Source organism: Dasypus novemcinctus, chromosome 10 (genome assembly GCF_030445035.2).
Source record: "Dasypus novemcinctus isolate mDasNov1 chromosome 10, mDasNov1.1.hap2, whole genome shotgun sequence".
Classification (NCBI taxonomy): Eukaryota; Metazoa; Chordata; class Mammalia; order Cingulata; family Dasypodidae; genus Dasypus; species Dasypus novemcinctus.
In genome coordinates this window covers 116,737,113-116,764,117 of record NC_080682.1, presented here as the reverse complement: position 1 = coordinate 116,764,117, position 27,005 = coordinate 116,737,113, and the positions used below count along the sequence as shown (strand labels likewise).

The 27,005-nt window shown below is 37.7% G+C and overlaps 1 protein-coding gene across 4 annotated transcripts; it reads right to left on the bottom strand.

The window, feature by feature from the left end:
- Window positions 1-434: 434 nt before the first annotated feature.
- On the bottom strand, window positions 435-25,117 carry PCF11 (PCF11 cleavage and polyadenylation factor subunit). Of its 4 annotated transcripts, none has more exons than XM_058306064.1 (16): window positions 24,607-25,117; window positions 20,706-20,831; window positions 18,593-18,781; window positions 18,070-18,264; window positions 16,026-17,143; window positions 15,433-15,613; window positions 14,841-15,324; window positions 12,749-14,316; window positions 10,933-11,029; window positions 7,163-7,282; window positions 5,815-5,920; window positions 4,186-4,369; window positions 3,547-3,702; window positions 3,071-3,163; window positions 2,539-2,574; window positions 435-1,555 (listed from the first exon to the last, which is right to left on the bottom strand). In XM_058306064.1, the coding sequence occupies exons 1-16, from the start codon at window positions 24,796-24,798 to the stop codon at window positions 1,340-1,342; spliced, it is 5,061 nt and encodes a 1,686-aa protein (XP_058162047.1). In that variant the 5' UTR covers window positions 24,799-25,117; the 3' UTR covers window positions 435-1,339. The 4 variants fall into 4 exon arrangements, with proteins under 4 accessions (XP_058162047.1, XP_058162049.1, XP_058162048.1 ...); XM_058306066.1 differs by having other exon boundaries at window positions 15,234-15,324; window positions 24,607-25,111; XM_058306065.2 differs by having other exon boundaries at window positions 5,815-5,917; window positions 24,607-25,101.
- Between the last annotated feature and the right edge of the window lie 1,888 nt (window positions 25,118-27,005).

The following is a 27,005-nucleotide window of genomic DNA, read 5'->3' as shown; positions in this document are numbered from 1 at the left end:
CTGTTAGTTATCTACAAACACCACCACCTCTGTAATATCTTCCTTAACTCACCTTCAGGCAGTTTGGTGTGTCTTTCTATCCTAGCACTTTTTAACTCAATATAATATTATCAATTAAAAGGAAGCAAGGCTAATTTCAAATTCTTGTTTTAAGTGGGTAATTGCTTCATCGGTAAAATAGAAACACCATCCACCATGGAGGACTGATTAGTTGTAAGTAGAGAAAATATATGTAAACAGTCTTCCAGGACCTACCTACCATGTAATGTTTTATATACATATCACCTCCAATATATATGGCAGACGATACTAGTTCTCAGAACACCTATCTCAATAGAGGTGCTAAGTCCACGTTTTAAAGAATGAGGATGAAAAAAATACGTAAGAGAATGAAAGGTAAGCCATTCAGGAAATAAAGAGATACAAACTGGGAGTTTCTTCATCATTCTATTTATTACATATATGAATATTAACATCTCATGGTCTCCATCTAATTCAGTCAAAACCAACAAGGAAAAAGGTTAACCATGTTTCAAATGAACATTCTTACAGATTCCCCCATAACTTAAAATAGAAATATGTTCATCTCCATTAAATTGTCTGACAATTTGAAAAATGCCATTTTTAAAAAATCACTTTTACTACTTAAATATATTTGTTAATAGTTTGATGGCATCAGTGTCCACATTGAAGAATAAAACTTGCTGCATTAGATACTTTCAAAAATGGACATCTGGATAGTTCTTTATAGCTGATGTATGTGGATGTATATACACACACATCCACACAATTTTGTCCTACTTAAAAAACTTTTTTCAAATCTGGCTTTTCTATTTGAAGATCCTACAGTGCTTTCTCTCAATCCCCTTTTGAAGGATAAAACTAACTTCACGCTTTGCTTTTTAATCATGTGAAGCTACTAGAAAAAAAATCTTATGTGAGGTTGCTGTTTAATTCCATCTTCACCCAATAAAAAGTACAGAAACACTGTATTTGATGGTGTGCATAAATATTACACTCCATAGATAGCAAAAATATTTTTATTTATAATTTACAGTTTCACAAGTGAAAATCGTACATTTTTTTTACACATACAATTTCATTTTGTTAAATTTGCACACATCTACAGAACTTTCACACAACAAGCACCTGAAACTGTGCAGGCAGTAGGAAATGCAAATACTAAAATGTATTTATTAACCAAATGATAGCTGATGGCCCTGCCTCAGCTAGACAATTTATATAGATATGTGTCTATACATACATAAAAAAATTCTTCACCACCTAGATCCAACAGCAGCTTTTTTTAAAAAAGAAAAACATACCTTTCTCATTTTATTTAAACTGACTCGACTGTATCATTTTCTGCTTTAATTTCAGTAGGTGTGGCTATGCTTTCTTCTGTACAAGCTGGTGGGGTTTCGGTTTGTTCTTCCTTAACTTTGGGACTTTCACAGGGTTCCTGCAATTCGTTTTTGACAATGTTCAACATAATGTTCAAGGGGTTTTCAACTGGTGTCTTGCTGGGAGATGGTGTACAGTCAAATGAAGATGTCTACAAGATGAAAAGCCCTCTAAGTGCTGATAGAAGTTTGATGTTATCACATTAAATGACATTTAGTTTTGTAAGGCCCTTGTATACGCAAAGGAACATACACACAGCACTTCAAGTTAAATGCCTGGCCTGCTTCCCACAAAACATGCTATAGAGACAGCCAGATAATAAAAGTGCATATTGAGCATTTAATATCTACTCAGCAATGAGTTAAGCTAAGGAAAGCAGTAATAGATAGGAAGCAAAAGAAGCTGATTAGACATGCTACCATATTTAATTAACCCTGATACATATAGTGATCACTACATATATCCTGTGGATTTTGTGACTCCTACTTCCAAATAGTCTTCTCATTTTTTAAATCACCACCAACCATGAAACATCTTGAAAAGTCTAGTCTTTTGATGACTAAATATAACTTCCAAATTGCCTCTTAAACTTGTGAAATATTCTTTGAATGTCAAGGTGTTCCACTGTTTGGTTTAAAGAGGTGTTTACCCTACAAATATGATAATTTGAACTTTTATGGTCAACAGACGATGGCTTTTTCCAATTTCATAAGTGAGCATTTAAGTTACTCCTATCTTAGATGGCTGAATGGAGTATTAAAAAAAGAGCAGTAAATGCTACCCATAATTCTAGAAATCCTATTCCTATTGTGATCCTTCTTGTCTTCCTTTTTCTTATTTCTTTGGGCCTAGAGGTCTAGCAAAGAATACAAACATTCAAATGAATGAAATGCAAGAAATGATCATAAGTTTTAAAATCTACATTGTTTACATCTTTCTATGATTAAGATGCCATTAATATATACCAGATCCTATCGCTCTAGCACTAATATTTACTGACCAACCTAAATGCTATAAAGAAACAAACAAAAAAAAACCCACAGCTCATTGCTAAGACTAAAATAATATTGCTGACAAAAAAAAAAAAAATTAGCAACTGAAAAAATTTAGTAATGTAAATGAGAAGAAACTTACATTTTGATAATCTTCATAACATGATGGATGATAAATCTAAAGAGAAAAGAAAAAGGTATTCTTGTGCATATTCATTTCTAATAGGGTAGGCTGATATGATTTTCTTTTTAAATTTACACCAGAGAATATCTATCTTTGGTCACAAAAATGGATAAAAACAGCTTTTACCCTTATAGTCAAGAGTTTAAAAATTTGATTTCTCCTTAAACTTGCTTTACACAACACTGTTTTCAAAAACAACATTTTGCTAATGAAATATAAATTCAGAATCAAAGTAAGTGTGGTTAAGTGAAAAGAAAACTAACTAGGATTGGGAGACCTAATCCTGGGTCTGTCATTAACTAGTTGTGTAATCTCTTCTATAAAATTAGTGTATACCAGATGACTGCTAAGATCTCTTCTAACTCAAACATTCTCTAAAGTCCAATACCTTAGAAATACCTTTCTTACAAAAATCAAAAAACCTACTTGTTTCAGAGTGGTGAGCCAGCCTTACAAAAGAACACTAATCTTAATAAACACTGAAAATTACCTTTCCATCTACTCTAATAGCATTTTTTAAATGCCATTCCTCCTCTTCTTCATCCCAGTATTGTTCAAACTGTTCTTGACAGATTTCACAGCTCTAAAATAGAATCATATAAAATGAAATTTACTTAACTAGAACATATTTAATCTCAATAATAAAAATGTATCATTTTGTTAAGTGGAGGAAAATATTCAAGAGTTTTCAAAAAGTTAAACAATATCCAATATATAATAGAGAAACAAATATTAAACATTCTTACAGGCAAAAATAGTTAACATTTCACTAGTCTTAGTCACCGATATTATGTAACTACCTTGGTTATGAAATGCAAAGCCAGATTGTAAGAATAAAATTGAAGAGCAGAGTTTACAAGAAACCTTAAAATCATTAAAAGATGGATGTAAATAGAGTGGTATGTTTATTATTTAATTATAAGAACATGAGGGGCACTCCCAGAGTAAAAAACATTTTTCTCTTACCTCAACTGCTCCAGCTGGTCCAGCAGGTACACTTTGGAATTCCTTTTCTTTAGCAGCCTCCTGAGTTTTGAGCACAACTTCTTCGTGCACCTTTTCAAAAAACTGGCTCTTTGCACGTTCCTCCAGATCAGCTATTTCCTCAAATTCTATCCAGTCCTTAAAGGAATTGATTTTAAAAAGAATATTTTCATTTTGTTTCTAGACTTTTACTGCATATCTTCAATATAAGCCCATTAAAAGGTAAGGGTACATTTTTCTACAATATTCTTCAATAGTAATTATTAAAAATTATAGCTTATTTTTTAGTATAACTAATAGCATAGCAACTAATGAAAAATGAGGATCTAAATGTTAATTGCCTATTACCTCTAGAGTTAGAACTACTAATTTAAACAAGAAAATGTCACATACAATATTTTCCAAATAAATTCAGTCTCAGAATCTTGGAATTGTAGATCTAGAAAAAACTTGTGTCCTACTCTAATCTCAATAAAGAGCAAACACATACTCATGGAAATTCATTTAAAAATCTTTTTATATTTTAAGAGTAAAATTTTATTCAGAATTACAAATTAGCCCTCAGCAATTATTTGAATACACTAGCCTAAAAGATAGTTTTAGAAGCATATAAAAACTTACTGTTAAACTGTAATACCATCGTCTATGAGTGACTTTTCTGCTAACATCTTTTTCAGTTCTATTTTGTCGGTAATGCCAGTCCAAGTGATCTGCATATACATCTGTTTGTGATGTTGTAAACCTCATTCCACAAGAGTAACACTGAATACCAGTGTACAGTCGATTTATAACACTATCATAACGTCTATTTTGGAAAAGACAAGAAATAATCTTTAGTTTTGATAACGTGGTTTAACGGCCTTTAAAAAAAAAGCCAATTACAAATCTTTCAATTTTCCCTATTTTAATAATGGTGAATCCAAGGCATGCCTGAAACAGTTAATAGCCAAAGATCAATGTTATTCTCTAATAGTATGTACGGATCTTACTTATCTTAACTTTGGGGGAAAAAAATCAGGTGAATTTTGGAACATGGAGTCTATCCTATTACTGGTAGGCCTGGCCCAGTTTCTAATTTCCTTCTAGTTAAAAACAGAATAGTCATCTGCCATCTAATAAGGCAACAGTTGGCCTATTCTCAGAGCTTACCTCTCCTTATCTTTGGAATTCTGAATAACTCAACTGTTCCACCAAGGTCTAAAGAACAGTAAAAAAGGTACAGAAGAAATATAGTATGATGGATAACTAAAAAGACAAATTAGAAGACCAATGGGAAACAGATCAACAATAATCAGATTTTAAAGTTCTGGTCCTATGTTTGGTAAGAATTAGGTATACAGAGCAAGTAAGTAAGGAGAGGAGGAGAAAAAATAATAAAGCAAAGCATAGTACACACTGATACTTTGCATATCATCAAATATTTATAGTCTTATTATTTGAGTGATTTAATAAAAATATTTTTACAACCATATGGGGAAATTGGTAGGAGAGTAAGATCTAGCTAAACCTTCACTTTCAGTATCAGGAAGTCAAGGGGTGAATAAACAGCAAACTATAAGAAATTTAGAATTAAAAGGGACTTTCATCATAACCTTATGTGCCAAGTATTAATTTTAAAAATATATTGATTGTTAAAGGTTGAGACACATGCTATTCTATTTTTATAAGGTAATCTTAAGGATATAATGAATCCATGTACTGGAAAGCAGCTTAAACATTTTTTTTTAATATATAGGTAATAAAAATTTGTAAAAAGATATACCAAATGTTAATAGTGGTTATTCCTAAAGTGGGAGTGGTTGGTAATTTTTATTTTCTTGATCTTATTATTTTCTAATTTTCTATAATGAACATGCATTACTTATGAAATGAAAATAAATTCTAAAACTTTTAGAATACTGAACTATAAAATTATTTTTGCTAACTTCAAAAATGTAAAAATATCAATACAGAAAAAATTATTTAAGAAAAAAGATACAAAAAGGAAGACATGAAAAATTATTCATACCTAGTATCTAAATTCCCTATTTTTGGTACCAAAGTCAGATATTTTAAAAAATGGAAATTCTAAGGAGGCCTTTTAGCCTAAAGACTTGTACAGCAGGCAAATTTTAAAGGGGGATTGAAAAACAGGCTTCCTAAATTTTAAATCAGTTAAGAGGGATAAAGTATAAAAGCACTAATAATACCCACTATTTTAAAAATAAAATCATGGTCCCTTTTATCTTAAAAACAAATTAGATTACATACTGTTTCAATTCTTCAATTGTAAAATTGGTAAGATCTGGAACATCTTGATCTTCATTTTGATCCTCCTCCTCTTCAGTGGGAGGCTGAGCAGCAACTTCATTTACTTCTTTGATGAGAAGAGACATACAAATTTCTCAATACCATTCTGCATGTATTCTTTATAAGGGAACACTATAATATTACAAGCATACAGAGAAACCCACCTCGTCTATTGAGTGCTTCTGATCTTAAGTTTACAAGCCAAGGAACCTAATACTACTCTATTTTGATAAGTGATGTGAAATCTGATCTCTTAAAAAATCTTCATACAATTTTACTTCATCAACATTCAAATCTTTTTAAAAGCTAAATATAGTAAAAAATGTGTACATTTTCAGTTAATTAAATTAATATCCCCTATAAAGGTAATAGGTCAATCTTAGAAAGTGTGAGAGAATATCATTATAAATCATTATATTTTATTTTCAAAAAAACAAAACGAAAAAGTATACCTAAAAACTCAATTTTTTTAAAAAATTGGGGGGAAGCAGACTTGGCCCAACAGATAGGGCGTCCGCCTACCACATGGGAGGTCCACAGTTCAAACCTCAGGCCTCCTTGACCCATGTGGAGCTGGCCCATGCGCAGTGCTGATGCACGCAAGGAGTGCCCTGCCACGCAGGGGTGTCCCTTATGTAAGGGAGCCCCACATGCAAGGAGTGCACCCCGTAAGGAGAGCTGCCCAGTGCAAAAGAAAGTGCAGTGCCCAAGAATGGCGCCGCACACACAGAGAGCTGACACAACAAAAAGAAACACAGATTCCCGGTGCCGCTGATAAGGATAGAAGCGGTCCAGAAGAACATGCAGCAAATGGGCACAGACAACCAGGGGGGGTGGGGGTGGGGGTAAGGGGGGGGGGGAGAAATAAATAAAAAATAAATCTTAAAAAAAAAAAAATTGGGAACCAGATGTGGCTCAAGTGGTTGAGCTCCCGTCTCCCACAGAGAGGTCCCAGGTTTGGGAACAAACCAAAAAAATCAACTCAGGGAAGCTGATGTGGCTGTGGGTGAGTGGCAACTTCCCAAATACAAGGTCCTGGGTTCAATCCCAGGCCCCAGTACCTCAAAAAAAAAAAAAAAAGAAACACAAAAAGGGTGTAGGGTGATTAGGGTATAATTCATCAGTGATTGAGTGCCTGCTTCTCATGTATGAGGTCCCAGGTTCAATCCCCAGTACCTCCTAAAAAAACACATGAAGAACTCAATTATTTTAAGAACTTTTATCCATAACTTGTATCTTTACATGATATATCACATATCTTCTTAACTTAATGAGACTTTGTGTAGATCAAGTATAAAGTCACACTTACGTGGCGTAGTTGAATCAGGCTGGGACAATTTGAGAATTCCTGTTTTTAGCAGTTTGGAGAACAATTCATTTACATCCACCTGACTGAGATGATTATCAGGATATGCCTTAGGGAGTGCTCCTTTAGACAAAATTGACAAAATTTTAAAGGTGAGTTTAATTTTCTCAAGATAATCTCATTTAGGTCAGCAAATCACCACTTGAAAACACCAAAAACACTTATACTTTGGAAAGGCATATATTACCTACAAAAAAAAAACTATTACACTTTTTCCTAACTAAATCCATGCCAAAGAAAAGAAAATACAGAGAGCAGAAAACCTCATGCTCCTTCTACACAAAGCAGCACTACCTCTAGACCCAACTTTCCATCTTTCTAATTTTCTATTCCTTATTGTCTAACCACATTGGAAAAGGAAGTTTTCCAATAGGTGAAGTTGAGCCCCATCTCCTAGCACAGATGTCTGGGAAAAACAAAACCCAAGTGGAAATACCCTTGACGCGCCCCCCCCACAACATGTCTATAAAGAGGGTCCCCATTGCCTTTGCTAAACTGCTGCCCTTCCAAACCAACGCAAGCAAATTGCTGAACAGCTGTCTGGCTTACTAAACCCTTAGTAACTTGAATAACTTAGGCAAGGATAACAATTTTCTTCTTAAGCTCACTGGTCAGGAACCAGTCCAATTCCATATTTTCTTAAGACCATAATGTCTAATAATTACAATAATTCAATCCAAATATGATAGCAATATTTTAATGTATTTGTATGTCTCTTATGCATTTCATGACAACTCCAGAAAAAAGTTCTGAATCATTAAAATTATTCTTAATAGCAGAAATTAAATTTGTATTCACAATACACATAACCGTTGTCCTTAACCACATCATAATCTACGCACTTAGCACAAAGCCTTGCACACAGTAGGTTAATGTCTGTTGAATGAGTGAATACAATACATCAACTTCAAAAATTAATCGATGACAAGAGCATTTCACATACTAGTTTAACATTTACATTTCAGTAGAATTGGCTATTTATATGTCTAAACTATTCACATGTGTATTGCAGTAAACTTGAGTGGTTAAGAGCATGAACTCCAGAACCAATCTCCTGGGATTACAGCTAGAAATGCCACTTTCTAGCTATATGATGTGATTAAGTTACTTCTATGCCTCAGTTTCCTTTATCTGTGAAAGGGTTCATACTTAAGGCTGTAATGAGGATTAAATTAATATTTATATTGACGTGTTTGGTACTATGTACATACAGTACTTGTTAAATAATATCAATAAATCTTGCTACACTATAAGGTGAAACATGAACCTTATTAAATTCATCCTAGCATAATGACTAGCATACAGCAAATGAACAACATATGTTTGAATGAATAAACATGGATATATTTTCTATTCAAAGACTGTAAGGAAGAAAGAAGACTCATACCTAACATCTCACTCAGTACCCCCAACCCAGGGTAATACTGTGTGATTTCTTCCAAGACATTACTAAGCCCTATATGCATACACCTGCAACCCAACCTTGTAAAAGCAAAATAAAGAAAAACTTCCGGTTTTAGCAAACAATCTCATACCATTAACCTAAATACAAAAAAATTCTCTACTGAACAAGAATGAGGTTAGAGAATGGAAAGATGAGGGTTAACATCTGCAGAACTGGTAAAAAGGATGTGTGTTAACCTTCAGAAATGAATAGAAAAGGTGAAAGCCCAACGTAATGTTTGTAACCAGCAGTACTATTATGTGGGTATGAAAGTGGTTTAAAGGGAACATCTAAGACCATGTATGTTACCAAAGGGAAAGCTAAAAAATGTAACATGGACTGTATGGCATTGAAACCTAAGTGAAATATAAATGAGTAAAATTGCATATATAAGACTTTTTCTTTGAAACTGAACAAATTTAAGTACAAGATGTTAATATCAGACAAAAAATGTATGCTAAGAAGCCAGGCACAATATATTATTATTATTACTGAAATAATGAAAATATTCTAATAATGATTGAAGTAATGAATGTACAACTGTGAGTGTACACTCTGGATGAACTGTATGCTTTATTAATATGTATCAATATAATTGATTTGTTTTTAAAAAATCCTCTAAAGAAAAACTGGGCTCTCAAGGAAAATACATTAAAACAGCACTTACATGTTAAAAAATACTTCTGCATATACTAGCTCATTTGATTCTCATTAAAAAAATAAAATCCTAGGCAAATGATAACACTATCATATCTTGTTTACAGAGGAAGAAATTGAACCCTAGGGAGGATATATTTGCTTATTCCCTGCCCACCTATAAGTGGTAGAGTGGTAATTCTAACCGTGGCCTTCCAACTTAAAAATCCCAAATATTTTCCTTTCTTTTCATTATAGTAAAAACAAAAGATAAAAAATATTAATTAGTCCTAATTGTCCATTTTGAAATTAAAAACCAAAAGCTTTCAAATCAATTGAACAAATTTCTCAAAATAACATAATTTAAGAGCCAATGCATTAAAAAGAGCTTGGTTAGGACTTTCCTAGTTATTTAAAGCTTTGGAAAACTCAAACTCCCTAAATTTGTAAACCAATACTTCAGTATTTTCCTATGTTTTTTTTTTTTAAAGATTATTTATTTATTTATTTATTTATTTATTTCTCTCCCCCTCTCCCCCCCCACCCCAGTTGTGTGCTCTCTGTGTCTATTTGCTGTGTGTTCTTTGTCCGCTTCCGCTGTCAGCGGCACGGGACTCTGTGTCTCTTTTTGTTGCGTCACCTTGCTGCGTCAGTTCTCCGCATGTGCGGCACCATTCCTGGGCAGGCTGCACTTTCTTTCGCGCTGGGCGGCTCTCCTTACGGGGCGCACTCCTTGCGCGTGGGGCTCCCCTACGCAGGGGACACACCCCTGCATGGCAGGGCACTCCTTGTGCGCATCAGCACTGCACATGGGCCAGCTCCACATGGGTCAAGGAAGCCCGGGGTTTGAACCGCGGACCTCCCATGTGTTAGACGGACGCCCTAACCACTGTGCCAAGTCCACTTCCCTTCCTATGCTTTTTGATGATTCAGAATTAAAGCAAATACCACTAGTTCTCAATACATTAAAATTGCAGTTACTTTACAAATTACCATGATGTACAGGCTTCCCATTTATCACATATTAAAATTACATTTCTTTTTAAAGACCTCGTATCCAATTATTAGTCATGCCCCACCCCACAGAAACAAAAGATTCTTATCAGGAGACTTGGCTAGGGAATCACAAAAGTTTTGTTCTACTTCTCTACCTCTCTTTTAATATATTGTATTCAATTATTATTTGAGTGGCCATTAAGACACATCAATGAAACAACTCTGTAAGGCAGCATCCCCAGCATTCACTTAATAGATGTGTTTTGGATCATAACACACACGCACAAACTCAAAATACAAATAATTGAGATTTCTGAGGTTTGTCGTCTATTTCATTCTACCCTCATCACAAACATCAGGTTCTCGCGTCCCCAGTTCCTACCAATAGGTTTCCTTCCCTATTTCTTATGGCCTACAAGTCCTTGCTAATGCTCTCTAGTGGAAAACACGGTGAGTGTAAATGCACATCAACAATGTAAACTCAGAAAGCAAACAAAAAAACATTTCAGCCAGAAATAAAATTCTCTACATTTTGAATATGACCCCTCAAAATTATCATTTTCTAAACCAACAAAATTAGCTAGGCAACAAAGCAATAATTGTCTTTTGAAAAACAGAAAGTTTAGAAAATACATACCTGAAGGATTCTGAACAAATGCGCCAGGATTCTGTGGATGAATTGGTAAAAACTGTCCTTGGCCAAATGCTACTGGCTGAGCAACACCAGTCAGAACCTTTAAGATAAATCTTGGTTTTAAGAACAAAATTTCTCTATTTTAAAATTTTAATATTCTAAATCAACATAAAAATATTCAGTGTCATTAAGTCCTGGTTTCTAAGCTAATAAAGATTTAAAAGGTAAACTTGACTGGTCACTTCACTTTAAGTCTTCTACAAGCAGGGACAGTAGTACCTTCCTTTATTTGTTTCAGAGAGTTATAAGGAACTGGAAATGAATGTGCACTTATTTGAAAACTTTAAGATAGCATGCAGACCAAGTAGCTTACACAAGTCACTTAATTTACCTCATTGATGCTTTCCCTTATTTTACAAATAAAAGAACTGATATCCAGGAATGTGACCTGTGCATAATAAGGGTTAGGTAGCAGCAAAGCTGAGGCCAGAACTTCTAACTCCTTTCCACCAATGTTAAAAAGCCTGCTTCAATCAGTAAACAACTCCATGTTTGGCCATTTTTGGGAAAGGTTGCAAAAAAGTAGATTGTATCGAATACTAAAAAGATAAGTCAAGAAAAACATACTGTATTGGCATAGAAATACTGTATTCTAGTTCAGAGGAGGTAATGCTTCTACATATTGCTGCTATGTAAATACATATCCATATAGAAGTCCTGCTCAGCATCCATGTGAATTTTCAATGGTATGTATGCATAATAAAAACCTCAACAATTCTGTACAATGTAGGAATAAGACTGGATAAGTCAAGTCCTATTCAAGAGTATCTGTTAAAAACAAATTTCATTGCTTTCATGGACATAAGTAAATCTCACTACGCATACCAACTGTTTTTTCAAACTTAAATATGATCAGAAGACTGTTTTCTATCAATAACAACTGTATTCTGCTTCTGAAATCCTTAATATTTTATATTTTCTTCTATGCAATCTTTACTATAAAATGAATTTGAACTAGTAAGAAAGTGTCAGTAGCCATAAAAAAGTAAAGTTAGCACAGGAGAATTTCAAGTAGGCAAGCAAAAGTAGGTATTCAAGTATAAACGGAATTAATCACAAATTGTAAACACTCTGCTTTAAAATTATTTCAATATGCATTTTTAAATGTATGCCTAACAAGTGGAAAAGAACACCAACAGGTGACTGGGTATGTCTAGGTAATTTGTGTATCTTTGGGAGGCAAAGAGCTAATCTGCCATACTAACATCAATATCAAACAACTTGTATTTGACTTGAATGACGGGAAATGTGGTGAAAAGTAGCAAAAGAAGATGAAAAAGAGAAACCATAAAAGCATGGGCAATTTGTTTAACTCAGGATAAGGAAGTTCTGGGTCAAAAAATAGACTCTAGAAAGTCATGTCTGTGGTTACTTTAAAGCTTATCAGGGCTCAAAAGTTCTATAATGTAGCAGTCTGCGAAACAATTTCACAACTGTATAATACTTGAAAGCCAAGAGAGAAACAGTGTGCAATGAGAGACAAGGGGTGGGGCAGAGCAGGGGAGGGAGCAAGAGAGTGAGAGGGAGACTGAATTTCCCTGGATCTTTGAGGAGGTAAGATCACTTTGGGTTTAGGTTGCAAATTTCAGCCCCAAAAGACTCTCACCTCACTTCCCTAACATAGGATTCTGGAGTACAATAAAAGCATCTTTCCAGAGAAACTATCTCCTGAAATCTTTCCTCAAACACTGGAAACATTAAAAAGTTTTTAACTTATGTGCACACAACATAATTTTAGAACAATTACAAAAGACCTTACCTGTTGAGAGGCCTGAATATTTCCTACTGTTAATGGAGCAGGTAAATTGCCAAAGTTTCCAAACTGAGAACTCTGTAAATTCTTTTCATCAAAATAGTGTCCAGAAGCTCTGTTAAGGGGATTCGAGAAATTCTGGTTTCCAGGACCATGTGGTCCATTAAAATTTGGTCCTTGAGGTGACTCAAATATTTGTTCATGTCTCTGGAATTGTAATCCTTGGGATGGAGCATTAAAAGCACTGCCAGGTGGATCATTATATGGACCAGTCTGACTGAAAGATACTGATTCAAGTCTCTGTGAAGGATGATTGTCAAATCGTGTGCCTTGAAGACCAAGAGGTATATCAAACCTTGATGCCTGCTGGTGTTGTGGACCATCAAATCTTTGAGGTACACCATCAAATCTTGGTTGAACCTGCTGTCCTGGTGGTCCATCAAACCTCTGTGGGCCCGGCTGACCGGGAGTTCTTTCAAATCTAGGACCTGGCTGACCATGTAATCCATCAAATCTTGGCAAGAGTGATGGCTGACCTGGCTGCCCATCAAACCTTAAAGCATGACAACCTTCAAATCTTGGACCACCTTGACCCAGAGGCCCTTCAATTCTCAGGCCACCTCCTGGCACAGAAGGACCCTCAAACCTCATTCCACCTCCCTGTTGGACTAAAGGTCCTTCAAATCTGATCCCAACCCCTGGTTGACCATGTGGACCCTCAAACCTAAGGTTCCCACCAAGCTGATTATGTTGTCCTTCAAATCTCAGGCCAGCTACTGACTGACCATGGGGACCCTCAAACCTCATTCCAACTCCCTGTTGTAGCAAAGGACCCTCAAACCTGATCCCACCTCCTGGCTGACCATGAGGTCCATCAAACCTAATAGCAGCCCCTGATGGACCATGACCACCCTCAAATCTAAGTCCACCTACAGGCTGACCTCGAGGACTATCAAATCTAAGAGTACCCACAGGCTGACCATGAGGTCCCTCAAATCTCAGGCCACCCACAGGTTGACCACGATGTCCCTCAAACCTGAGACCACCCACAGGCTGGCCTCCTGGTCCTTCAAATCGCAAACCACCTGCAGAACCCTCAAACCTCAGACCAGGGGAACCTTCAAACCGAAAACCACCTCCTCCTCCTTGACCAATTGGCCCTTCAAACCGTAGAGGTGTCCCTACTGGTCCTGGAGGTCCTTCAAATCTCAAAGGACACCCACCTCCTAGCTGACCTTGTGGTCCTTCGAATCTCAAAGGGCCTCCTCCCCCCATTTGTCCTGGTGACCCTTCAAACCGAAGAGAACCTGCTGTAGGAGGCCCATCAATTCTAGGGCTTAACTTATTAGGTCCTTCAAAAATCATCTTGGTTGGGCCATCTCTGGTTACTGATGGCCTACTAGGTCCATCAAATAATGGTCTGTCTTCAGCTAAAGCCGTAAGTCGCTGATTTGTATCAAGGCCGGCAAATCTTGATGCTGGACTATCTACAAATGGTTTATCTGAATCTTCATATCTAGGTCGCTTAAGTGGGAAACGATCATTGAATGGAGATCTCTGCTCTTCTCGCACACCTTTAAAAATGAAAAAACATTATTTACCCTAAATCTGACTTTATAGCAAAATACCTTAAAATCTTTTTTCTACATTCACATATTTACCAAAAAACACACATAACTAACTCCCCCTTTATTAGAAGGAAGAGACAGACAAAGCATAAGCAGTAGAAAAAAGGATGCACTCTATAGAGTCAGACACACCTGGGTAAAAATCCCCATCCTGTCAGCTTACTAGTTATTTGACTTCGAGCAAATTATTTCACTTCTCTAATCTTGCTTCCTATCTTTAAAATTGGGATCATAAGTATTTCATTGGTTGTTGTGAGGATTAAACTAGATTACATATATAAAAAAACCTAAAAGTGGCTGACACACAGTTGGCCTAAAAAATACTAGCTCCCTTCCTAAAGGGAAAAAACAAAACCAACAAAAAAAAAGGATGTCTGAACAGTCGAAAAAATCCATCCCCACTTAGCTTGTTCATTTTCCCTTCACTGCTGTGTGATTCAATAGGCATAATCTGATTTAACTTTTTCTACCTTTAGCAGAGACTTGCTCGTCATGTCTTCTCCGGCCCTCATGGGGTGAAAGATTCTCAGCATAAGTACGACTCCCAGATATAGGAGAAAGACGTCTTGCTCTTTCACTAAATTGTTCTTTTCTGTCAAACTGTGCTCCACTATTCCTACTTGCATGTTTACTTTTGGATGGCTCACATTCTATTCCAGACAACAAGGCATCAGTCAAAGGGTAGTCAAAAATATCAGGATCTAAGAGATCAAGTCTTGGAAATGAATGCTGAACCTGTGTCCTTTTCAGTTTTGCTTTATGTTCATAGTAGGTTAATTCAGCATCAGATAAGAGAGGTTTCTTTTTTAATCCACCTTTATTTTCTTCTGTAGGACTATCCCGTACATTGCATCTATGTTTACCTTCTTGATACTGAAATAGCTGTCGAATTTGATGAACAACAACAAGGAACTCATCCTGTGTAATTTCACCAGATGCTAAACGTTCACTCGTCTGCATAGGGATGATAAAAAGAAATCAAGTATTTTAAATATAAAAAGTAGTTCCAAAAAACTAGACAAAAGAGAATAATGATTACATGGAATTAATCATATTAGCTACCTTTTGAAGTAATTCTCTTTTGCTTGCAAGAGTTAACTCTTTAGGAATCTGAAGATTGGCATCTACACTTAATCGATGCTGCTGCTTTGGGGCTCGAGGTGACAATATTCCCTTAGCGCTTGACCAGCTCTCCCTATGCCTTAGGTGAGGAGATTTACTATGTTCATCACCCGGTTGAAGGCTGAAACCATAATAAAAGCAGTTATGTTAAAACGTCAAAATATTTTTAAAAATACCCATAGCCACATTTAAGGATCCTTTTCAAAGCACCTGGTTAAAATGGATATATGTAACCATGAAAAGTAATTAAATGATTAAGAGTACAAGATCTGAAATCAGGAAAATCAGATATGAATTCTGATTCTTGCAAGTCCTGGACGGGCAGCCTTAGGTAGATTAACCTTTCAAACTTTCAGTTTCCTTATCTGTAAAATAGGAATAATAATGGTATTTAACCCACAGCATTGTTAAAATTAAGTGGAAAAATAAAGACTAATGATAGTTCCCAAAAAACATTATCCAATTTTTAAAGTAACACTAGCTTTTAAAATGCATACATTATTCTCCTACTTGACTAAAAATGTAAATCATACCTTTTGTTTTCTTCCCAACCAGATTTCCATCTTTTGGTGGACTTGGAACTTTGCCAACTTTCTACATTCTCCTTTGGTTCAGTGCCTGACTTTGCAGAATGTTGATTTGCAGTTTCTTGTGGTCGCTCCTCTTCAGTCTTTTTTATTCGCCTGGGATCTCTAACATCCTGTTTAGTACTTCTTTTAGCATTTCTTTCTTCCCTGGAAGGTGGTATAAACTCTTCTACATGTGACTGCTTAACTCCTGACGGGCGAACCTTTCCAGTTTTGGGTGTTGAAGTTGGAGACATACTCCTTTGCCTTCGTTTCGGGGATCGCCTATCTCTTCTTTTCGGGGAATGTATAATTGGTGACCGAGACTTGGGTGATCGTGATCTTGAACGCTTCCTAGTACTCGATCTCCCTGGTTTTGTCCCCTGTTTTTCTGATTCTTCTGTAATTATATCCTGTTTCTGAACAATGCCATTTATGATTTTATTTCTACTTCCAACCAGTCTATGTTCAGATGATTTTATGTGCTCATCTTTATCCTTTTTTTCTGCAGTTTTTCTCTTCTCTTTTACATCATCATCTTTGCCATCAGTCTTATCCTGAAGATGTTTTTTTAACCTTGGATCTCTTTTGCTCATATCAGACACCCTCACATTTTCAGATTCCTGATTTTTCAAGTCTTTTGTATGGGAGAATTTGTTTTTCAAGGGTGATGGTGATTTAGATTTTGACTTAGATTTAGAATCTAACTGATCAAGTTCTTTCTTGGTTATTTTTTCACCTGATTTACTTTTTTCCTGCTTGGATGAATTTAGTTTTTCAGAGGATACAGTTTTACTTGCCTTGTTATCAGACTGGCTCAGTGCACTCATTAGGAAGTCTTTTCTATGACTTTGATCTTTTCCATGAGAAGAATGTTGGCTCATCCTATTAAGACGGGGATCCCGGTTAGTTCCCTTCAAATCCTGAATCTGTAATGATGGACCTGGACGGCTTTTGTCAGGTTGCACAGGGACCTGATGGGAAGCTTTAACTCCCAAAGTGGGAATCGGTGAAACATGTAATTTGGATGCTGCTGATGCAGGGCCTAAATTGGATGTCTCCTGTTGAACACTCAAAGAAACTGCCTGAAATACAAAATAAATGTTCATGTTAATACTGTAAAACACAGATTTGTGAAGAAATTTGAAAACAAAAAATATAATGCCTTATTTATTCAAGAAATCCATTTACTCAATACTGTATTTATATTGTGTATTTCTAGGGTATAAATGGAAATTACAACGAAAAGAAAAAGTCCATGTGCTTAAGTTACTTTGTAACTCCAATAATGTAACCCCTAGACAGAATTGGGCAGGGGGGGATCGTTCCTCTTCCTAAGTAAGTATTCAGGATTTGGCACCAAATTGCTCCTAAGAAATTGTGGTCACTACACTACAGAACAAGAGTCGAAGAGTCAGTCCAGTTAAATTCCATCATAAAATTTAGTTCCCTCAAAAGTGGCAACTTGATAATGAACTTAAAAACTTCTTCTGCCTTCCTATACCTCCTCATTCTCAAGTAAACTCAAGTACTAAGTAAAATAATTTAGTATAAGGCCACTCATGCATGGAAATGCATAATTTTCCTGACCTTCCTTAATTTTGTGATGGCTTTTCTTTTGTAGTTCTAAGAATCTTTATTTCTGTTCATGAGGCATAAGCTCATAAAACATTAGACTATGGGGAAAAAAAACATTTTTCATAGCACATCTACCATTTTGGGACTGAAATATTATTAAATCCACATGATATAATTATTATATAAAACTCAAGTGCCACCTTATGTGTTATTAATCTAAGAGAAAAATGTTTGCAGGAAAATGTTGTTTACTCAACTGAGTTTGACAAGGATATAAAAATTAGATGTAATATACTTTATTTGTAAAAGAAATAAGCATGGGGGAAAAAACACAAAACACGTAACATGTTAATTCAACTGAAACACAAATAATTACTTCTCTACTGGGAAAAGAGATTCAAAATATTTACACTACCAAATCACCCCTACTTACCAGTTGTGCTTTAGCTTGTTCTAGCTCAAGTTCTAGCTTTTTCTGCTGAAGTTCTAACAACTGTTTCTGCTTTGCCAGTAACTGCTGCCTTATTAGCTGTTCTTGGGTAAGATTCTTTTGTATATCAGGAACAATTGGAGGAGTGGAAATGCTAGGGGAACTGACCACTGCACCAGGTGTTGAAGGCTCCTCAGGCTACAAAAAGAAAAAATAATTAAGAAAAATATAACTAAAAAGGAACGTAATGGTTAACCAAAAATTATCAGCTTAACTCTTAACACTATTAATAATCTTAAAAGACCAACCATGTTTAAAGCTCATCATTCGGGAATTTAAAATACAAACTAAGCATATTTCATAATACCTAAGTAAGCCAAATATCTTTTTAAATGCTCTGTAAATCTGAGTGGAAAAAAAGTTTTTTTTTAATGTTTTAACAAAACTGATTCAGCACAGGAAATATGAAAAGTCAAAATTTGTGATTTAAAAGTATTAGTTATGCATCAATCATATTAAAACTTACCGATTTATTTAAAAATTTAGGATTCACATGGATGCTAGATGTATTCACATTGGGGGGTAGAGGTTTAATAGGCCAAGCAGGATCTAATGAATTGACTCTGACATCCAAGGCATAAAGTTTCTTCAAAGGGAATATTTCATCCCATGTTGAACGTAATTTAAATAAACTTTTTCTAGTATTTTCATCCACCTAGAACAACAGAACAATTCTATGGCTTTATAAGTTACTATAGAATGTTGGATATATTAAGTATAAAGCTAGAGAAATCGCTGTTCAACTCCACATATAGAACTATACTGCCCATTCATAAATATATGCAACAGCAATGGTCAATTAAAGGTATATTTACAAATCTGAAATTAATAAACATAACCCTGAAAAGTTGACTGCAACACCGCAAGTCATTATCACCCAGCTTTCACACAAGCAACTAAGCAAGTCTTTGTAATTTTTTAAAGTTATGTATCCGCATTTTAGGGCTTGTTATGTTCCTAATGTTACTCTTTCGAAAAAAATACTAACAGTAGAAAATGGTTTACCTGATGGCTTAAATTTTATTTGCATGGTAGTACAAATTTAAAATTAAGACACAACTGTCTCACTAACCAATCTTCTCTGATACAATGAAAAAGCTATTTATGGTATAGACCTCACCTTCATAATTGAAATTCACAAAATCTTAACCACTGATAAGCTTTAGTTGTATGTAACGTATCTGCTCATTCTTGTGATGGGCAAAATAGTAAAGAGTTTGTTTTTTTAAATTAGCCATCAGAGAAACCTAGCATTTGGGAACACTAAATCAGATTTTCAACTTCAGAATAATGAAGGCTTGACTATTCTCAAGTCTTTAAATAATAATTGTATTTACCACAAGGTCGTTTTAATCACAGCACTTTAGGCCCAGTTAGACTTCAGGAAAGGGATTCTACCAAACACTCAACTGAATCTGAATGTACTGAAACTGAAAGCAAGAGGTTCCTTAAGTTGCCCCAATTTCTATAATGCAACGCTGGCTTCTTTCCGACGATAGCTTGAAATAAGCAGGATCTAGCTAGAGTCTTCAATACACTATTAATTCATAAGCTCCTTATTATCTGAAATATAGTTTTTCCCAATTTCTTCTACATATACTTACTCAGCAGTATTTCTTTTCTTTAAAAACTTAAGGGAAAAAATTACTCAAATAGCAACTACACATTTCCTGTTCTAATAAACAAATAAAATCGAATAGTTAATAGTTCTTTCAAAATTATCCCACTACTAGAAGTCTGGCAACTCTAAGAGCTCCGGATACAACAGGAGCAACTACTAAAATTTAAGCACAAATGCCAATTATTTGTTAGGGAACAAAGGAATCTTTAAACTCTTTCATAAATGTGCTTTTGCTGGGTAGGAAAGATAAATCCTGACAGGCACAGACTACCTCAACAAAGCCCTTATCTTTCTCAACAGAATACTGTATTATCCAGACTACTAGATACAATGTTACCAACTTAAGACATCTAGATACAGAAACATTAACAAGTCTTTCTTCTAAACAACTAAAGGGGAAATATAGAATTTCCAAAATAACCTAAAGCAAATAACCCATCCATAATTCAAACATAGCTAAAACATTCACATAGAACATACTTAAACAAAATAACAAAGGAAACATTTCCTGAAATTTTTTTAAAAATCACAGAAAATTCAGGCATTAATCACAGGTTGACACACTGGAAGATTATGCTATTTTCACAGATTAGAATATTCAATATCCTCACACCAGAAACATAAACAATGAAATCTGAAGTAGTAACAATTTCAGATCTTTTTGCCCATATTCTAGTGATGGAACAGATAGATCTCCAATCAAATGAACTAAATTTTTAAAAAGCAGATAACTCTGAAAGCAAACCTGCCCATTCTTTAATGTATAATTAAAACCCCTAAAAACTGCTTTAAAAACCTAACATAAAAACTGTCACTGCTTTCTCTGAAATGGCACTTGATAATGAAATGTCCAAGAGAATAAAACATATCACCACCCAAGAAAACCCAACACAAAGGCAGGTATTTATTTAATCAGGAACACTTTTTTTAATTCAAAGGTTTCTAAATGCATATATACCTTTTCAAACACACAAATAAATGTTGCAACTAGATTTTTAGTAAAGGCAGTGAGATACTCTCTTCCAACGTTTTTCACGATAGAATCCATGAGGTACATAACAGGAAGCTTCTCTGAGGAAGGAGCCTGAAGTAATAAAAAGAAACTGAAAAGTTTAGTATAATGAATTGTCACCAAGTAATTACTTTTAAAAAGTGAGTTTTTAAACCTACAATACAGACCTCTATTTTTGGTTGATACTACTCTTCAAGTGATATTAATCTTTATGAAACTTAAGTGTTCAATTAAGTTCTCATCTCTTAATATCATCTTTAATTGAGCACATGAAATAAGCTCAGCATTACCAGGGAAGAAAAACCATAATCTCTAGTATACTCAGTTAATACTCAAAGGAATTTCAGGTTCATGTGATTAAAAAAAAGATCTGTGTTTTAAATGAGCAAAAAAGAGGAGAATATGAGGAAAGGGAAAATTTTTCTTCAATCAATGTGTAAGCTCTGTGACCCACATAAAAATCTAATGGTGTGCCTAAATTCCACCAAGTAGTTTTCAGACTTCTGGCAGAAACCCTAATTTTACAGGCGTATTTTATATGTTGAAGTCTATGGCGCTTTTGTTACCCATAAAAGCATAAGGATTACTTCTCAATAATCCAAATGGACAAAAAAATTAAAACATTTTGAAACTTGCACATGAACATGCAGGAAGGTGCAAGTTTATTAATGATACAAGAAAAACTGGATGGAGCAGCAGCTGAGTCATGTAAATCAGGTTGAGCTTGACTCTGGAAACGAGAACTCGTCCTGAAGATTTTCTTCACAGCACGGACTCTCCGTCGAAATATTTTCCTCTGACCTGCACAAACTTTAGGGGTTCTAAATTTGCGCAGTCTGTGTGGGGATGTTGATACAGGAAACCCTTTCCAAAGCAAAGCAATGTTGCCCCAGTCCAATTGCAATGCCTACCCATCACTGGATTTTAGAAGGCACAGCAAGCTTCCAGAAAGCATCAGCAAGTTCACAGACTTGTTGAGGAGCATTAAGGAACACCATATAAACTTAAGTGTTAACTCTGACTCCACAGGAGCACCCATGATTTAAACAAAAAAAAAAGCAAAAAGTTTTCCCCAATTACCCACCCCATGTGTATAGGAATCTTAACCCAGAACAATGCTTACCCATAGCTAAGTGTAGCAAGGGTAGGCTCACAGTTATGGAGTACACAAAACCATCACATTTCACAAAACCAATTGCCCATACAAGTGTGTGGAAGTGCTCTTGCTTCTGATTACACCTTTACAACCAAAGTTGGCTAAGAAAATCTTTGATGAACTTTGTATGAAAAAACTTTTGACTCTACTAATAAAAGGGTTCAACAAAGCCACTGCATGTGGGTAAACTATTAAGTACCAACACGTCAAATGCTTTATTACCGTGTCTTTACCATTGCCATGTCATGTTTTACACCATTTTAGTCATTGTTGTACCCTAGGAAGATAAACAGGCCCTTTAAAACCAATCTGTTCAGAAGGCTAATTTTTTTTTTATTGTACAAGTAGGTGACGTCCTTATATGTAATATTATTTTACTACTGCTGCCTCATGGGAGGAGTCAAATTAGGTGTGAATCCTCGTTTTAGTAACCCTGAGATGCTACAGAGTAAGGACACAACCTTCACCTCCAGAAACACAAAACCAAGACGGTTTCCTACTAAATGATGGAAAATCCCTCCCCTCACCCTCAACCCCAAACCCGATTAAGGTAGTTCCCCCAAAGTGACTTTTTACAGCTTTTCCTCAATCTGGCCTTATAAAAATAACCAGGAAAAGTGTGCCCCCAAAATTTTGGCTCTTTTACCAGCGAACAGTTCATCTATTTTCACCACTTTGTGTAGCTATACACAAATATAAGTTTTAAATGTGGTCACTACATTAAGCATTTCGTTTTCAGTCTCGTGGGTCTTCTGGATCCATTAAAAACCAGCAAGGAAACTGTTCTTTGAGTGACAACCTGAGCTGCTAAATATTTGGCTCCGTGGAATATTAGTCATCCCCCAAATAAAAGGTAATTCGATTTTTTTAAAAAATCAATGTTATTTTAAAAGAACCTAAGTGCAGTTTCGTTATTAAAAAAAAAAAAAAAAGCAATGTCAAGTTAGGCCTTCCCAAGGCAATAACTCTTCGTGTTCAACAGGTTTGTGATATCAATACAAGGGATGTTGAGTTATGAGAAATGCTTCCTTTTTAAAATTAAATTTCATACTTTAAAAAAAAGAATAACTGTTCCACACAGACATTCACAGGAAAAGGTGAAGGAATACTGTATTTTAGCTGTCAGACTGAGCATGATATACCTGTTGGGCCCTTAAAATAACCTTACTTTTTGTCCTCTTTAAATAAAGGTATGAAAGGACTGCCTGAAACCGTGTATCTTGTGAACAGATTTACCCAAAAGAGTGGATAGAACCTAAAGAAGAATGAACCCAAGTCACTTAAAGACTTTTGTTTAAAACACACAACCACGTAGATAAAAATAAGTCTTAGAAACAGATTCTACACCTTACAAAGGTAAATAAAAAAGACAAATACATATTTTATATGTTTTATTCACAAATTTTATAATACCAGTCACACATTTCAAAACCATTTATTAAAGAGTCAGACCACTCCATTTTACACTAGACAGAAAACGCCTCTCAACAATATATTGGTGGTTGTTGTTAAAGTGGCCTTTTAAAAGGGGTTCACTCTGCTAAAAGGAGGCTCATCCTGATCATTGCAATCACTAAGAACTAGGAAAAACTAAACCGTAAAGTACAAGCTTGAAAAAATAACGCAATTAACTTAAGAACTGGGCAAGCTATGAAAACTCATCATGATAACGAAATTTAACAGTTAGCTTTACTTCAATGACATGTAACTCCCACAATGCATCCCAAGAAAAGGAGGACTACGGGGAAATACAGGGTGGCAGAGGACCACTTCTGTCAAGGGGTGAAGAAAGGCACGCCTTCGCTACTAGGGAAGGGAGAAAAGAGAGAAAAAGGAAGGAGGAGGAGGAGGAGGAGGAGGGCCGAACTTTTTCAGGAAAGAGCTGAAAAGTACTGGTTACCCACTGGGCCGGTTCTCCGCCTACAGGTTGGATAAGATCTCCCCACCCCGCCGCCAACCCCACCCCTCCACCCCGCGTTCCCGGATCCCGGGGCGCCTGAGACCCTCCGGGGGGAGAAGGGGCGTGCCGGGCGGGCCGCCCCCACCCCGGGCCGGGGCTGACGGGTGCGAGCAGCTGCCCGGCTGGCAGGGCTCGGCTTCTCCGCTCTTCCCCTCCGCATCATGTGCTCTCCGGGCGCCATGTTGGGCTCCGGCCCGGCGGCTGCTGCCCTCGGGCCCCGCTCCCGGCTCCCGCCCCGCGGCAGCTCGCTCCCAGGTCCCCCTTCGCCTCCCTCCCACCCACCGAGCACCGGCACCCAAAAGGGGCGCCGGGGCAGGAGGGGCCTGGGGCCGCTGCCCAGCCCCCCCCCCCGGGGGGAGGAACGGGGACCGATTTAACTCTTCCTTCCCCCAAGCCACCAACTGCCCTGAGGTGCCCCTCCCCGAGCCCCCCCAGCGCCCCGGGCTCTCCTCGCAGCGCGCGTGTGTGGGTCGGGAGCTCCGATGCGGGGGCCTGAGTCGGGAGTTGGGGAGCGGAAGTGGCACTCCACCCTCTCTCCTCCCCTCTCCCTCCCCCGCCGAGAGGCCCACGCTCCCAGCCGGGGCCCGAGACCGAGCCGGAGGGGCAAGGGGGGCGGGTGGGAGGAGGAGGAACGCTGTCCCCCCGTGTGGACGGAAGCGAGACCTGGGATGAGGCAGACACTAAAATCAGGGAGTATGAGAAGAATAGGAGGCTGCGGGGTGTATAAAAACCTTGGCGGTTTGGGCCTCGATGAGAGAGACGATCTCCTTGGCGAAGGGCAGGTTCTCCTCGGCTAGAATGGTCAGCATATTGATGTGCGGTTTGCTATTGAAGGTCAGGTCTTCGAGCGACGACTGATAATCCCGACAGGCGTCCTCCCGGGCCCCCGCAGCACCGGCCTCGGCCGGCGTCTGCTCTGACATTGCGCCGCGGCCCCCCTCCGAGGCCCGCCGCCACTGAAGCAGAAGCCGCTCTCGGTACCCCGCCTCCCTTCCGACTCCTCTTCCTCTCCCCGGCTCGCTCGCGGCTCCGGCTTCAACACATGCTGACCGCGGAGGGGGGGTGGGGAACGACACAGGGGGAACCACGGGGACGAAACGCCGCCGTCTCACGGGGGATCTCCGTTCACTTCCAGCCGCCACAGAAGCTTCTTTCTCCACTCATACAAAATGGCGGCGGCAGCGGCGGCTCCAGCTCCGAAAATGTCTGTGTTCCCAACCGCTGCGTCGTGCGAAATGAGCTAGGGGAGGGGAAATGTGCCGTAAGAGGGCGGGGCCGTTGGTAAGCTCGGGCGGGATTGGCTCTCCGGGTGACGTCACAAGCCCCGCCTCCGACCCCTCCGCAGGACGTCCTCGCACCGCCTTCTTCTCGGGCCCCTGCCGGGGCTTTCGCAACACCAACCGCTTAGAGGCGCGGCGGAAAAGACGGCCCTTCTCATTGGCCGATTCGTAAGGGACTGTTCGGTCATTTGTTACCATAACAACCCATTCCGAGAGACCAATAGGCCGGGGTCAGGCTGTTCCCGAGGCCCTGGCCAACCAGGTTAAGGAGAAAGCGCAGCCATCCCCGTCTTTGTCCCGCCCTCTGCGCTTCCCCACGCTCGGAACGGCTCTGTCAATCATCAGCGCACTGGCCTGCTCGGGCGCGCCCCGCCGGGGACCGGGAAGGGAGTCGCGGGCGGGGAGCGTGCCCCCTGACGCCGGGCGCCCTCCCTCGCTGCTCTGGTCTAGGGTGCTCCCCGGAGTCTGGGCGGATCCAGCCGCCAGGCTCGGCGGTCCCCCCGGGAACCGAGATGGGAGGGAGGCGGTGAATTTACCCGGAACCTCGGCAGAGTCGCTAGAGAGTCGGCTCCCGCACGCTGCTTCCCACAACCACAAACAAACAGCCAGTCCGGCTGGCTGGAGTTGAATCCCCAGGAAGATGCCTTATTTAGATGTTGTGCGTGAAAGGCTGCTCCTTAGGGGCTTACGGGAGATCTTTGGGGAGCCCGCTCTGGTCTCTAGGAAAGGTTTCTCACAACAGCCACACCCAGCCCGGCGCCTCTGAATCTTCTGCGCTTCAAAACAGTCTTAAAATAGACGATTTGGGGGACGTCGAAACAACAATAATACTTGCGACGATCTTTTCCCAAGCTTCGTAAAATTTGGAGGATGAAAATGCTGCCCTCGAAAACACAAAAAAGCATTCAGACAGTTCAAGCGTGAAACTGCAGCATAATAAAAAGGACGTTCTTTTCAATGAGTAGAGATCTAAATGTAGGCTTAAGAAAATCATATTAATTACATAAAATTTGCTTCACCACTGGGTTCCTTAGGCTACCAGGCTCTGTAGGGATACTTTGTTTTACCCCAGAAGAAATAGCTTTTGAGAAGGAAATGAAGCAATTCCATTATTTGTCCCATATAAAGTAGCAAATTTTCGTGTTTTTTTAACAGATTTATTGAGGTTTAATTGATATACGATTAACTGCACATATTTACAGTACACAAGATTAATTTTTTAAAAAATATTTATGGTGGTAAAATACAACATAATTCCCATTCAAGAATAAGTTCGACGTATATTATTTTCTTGTTAGCATATTGCATATAAATGAGAAATAAAGCTTGAGGAAAACTTGTTTTCTCTCACTTAAAACTAAGAAACGTGGTTGAGTAAGGGATGTATTGCTCTAAATTAAATGTCAGTGTTAATGATTTAGCTATCATGGGCATAGTTAAAATTAAGAAACTTTCAAAGTTCCTATTTTCTGAGAGAAAATGTTACGTGATAAAGTGTTCTCTGATAGTTTTCCTTATAATTTTAAAGGGGACTTTTATAGAAAATATCGGCCTTTCATTGCCTTTTTTTTTTCAAAGACGGCATTGCCTTTTTTAAATACGCTTTTAACAACAAAGTGAACTGTACAAAAAATTTTCAGACCTCTGATTTGGCTCCTATTTATTCCTCCCAGACTATACACAGTAAACAACTAATACCAGCTTGGCATATAAATCAACAAACTATGCCCCCACAAAGGACCTGGAAAACTGAGTGACATAGTAATCTTTGTCAAATCATGTGCTAAACTACAACACGATTTTTTTTTCTTAAAGTCCTCAGTGCAGAGCATAAACTAGATAATCAGTAT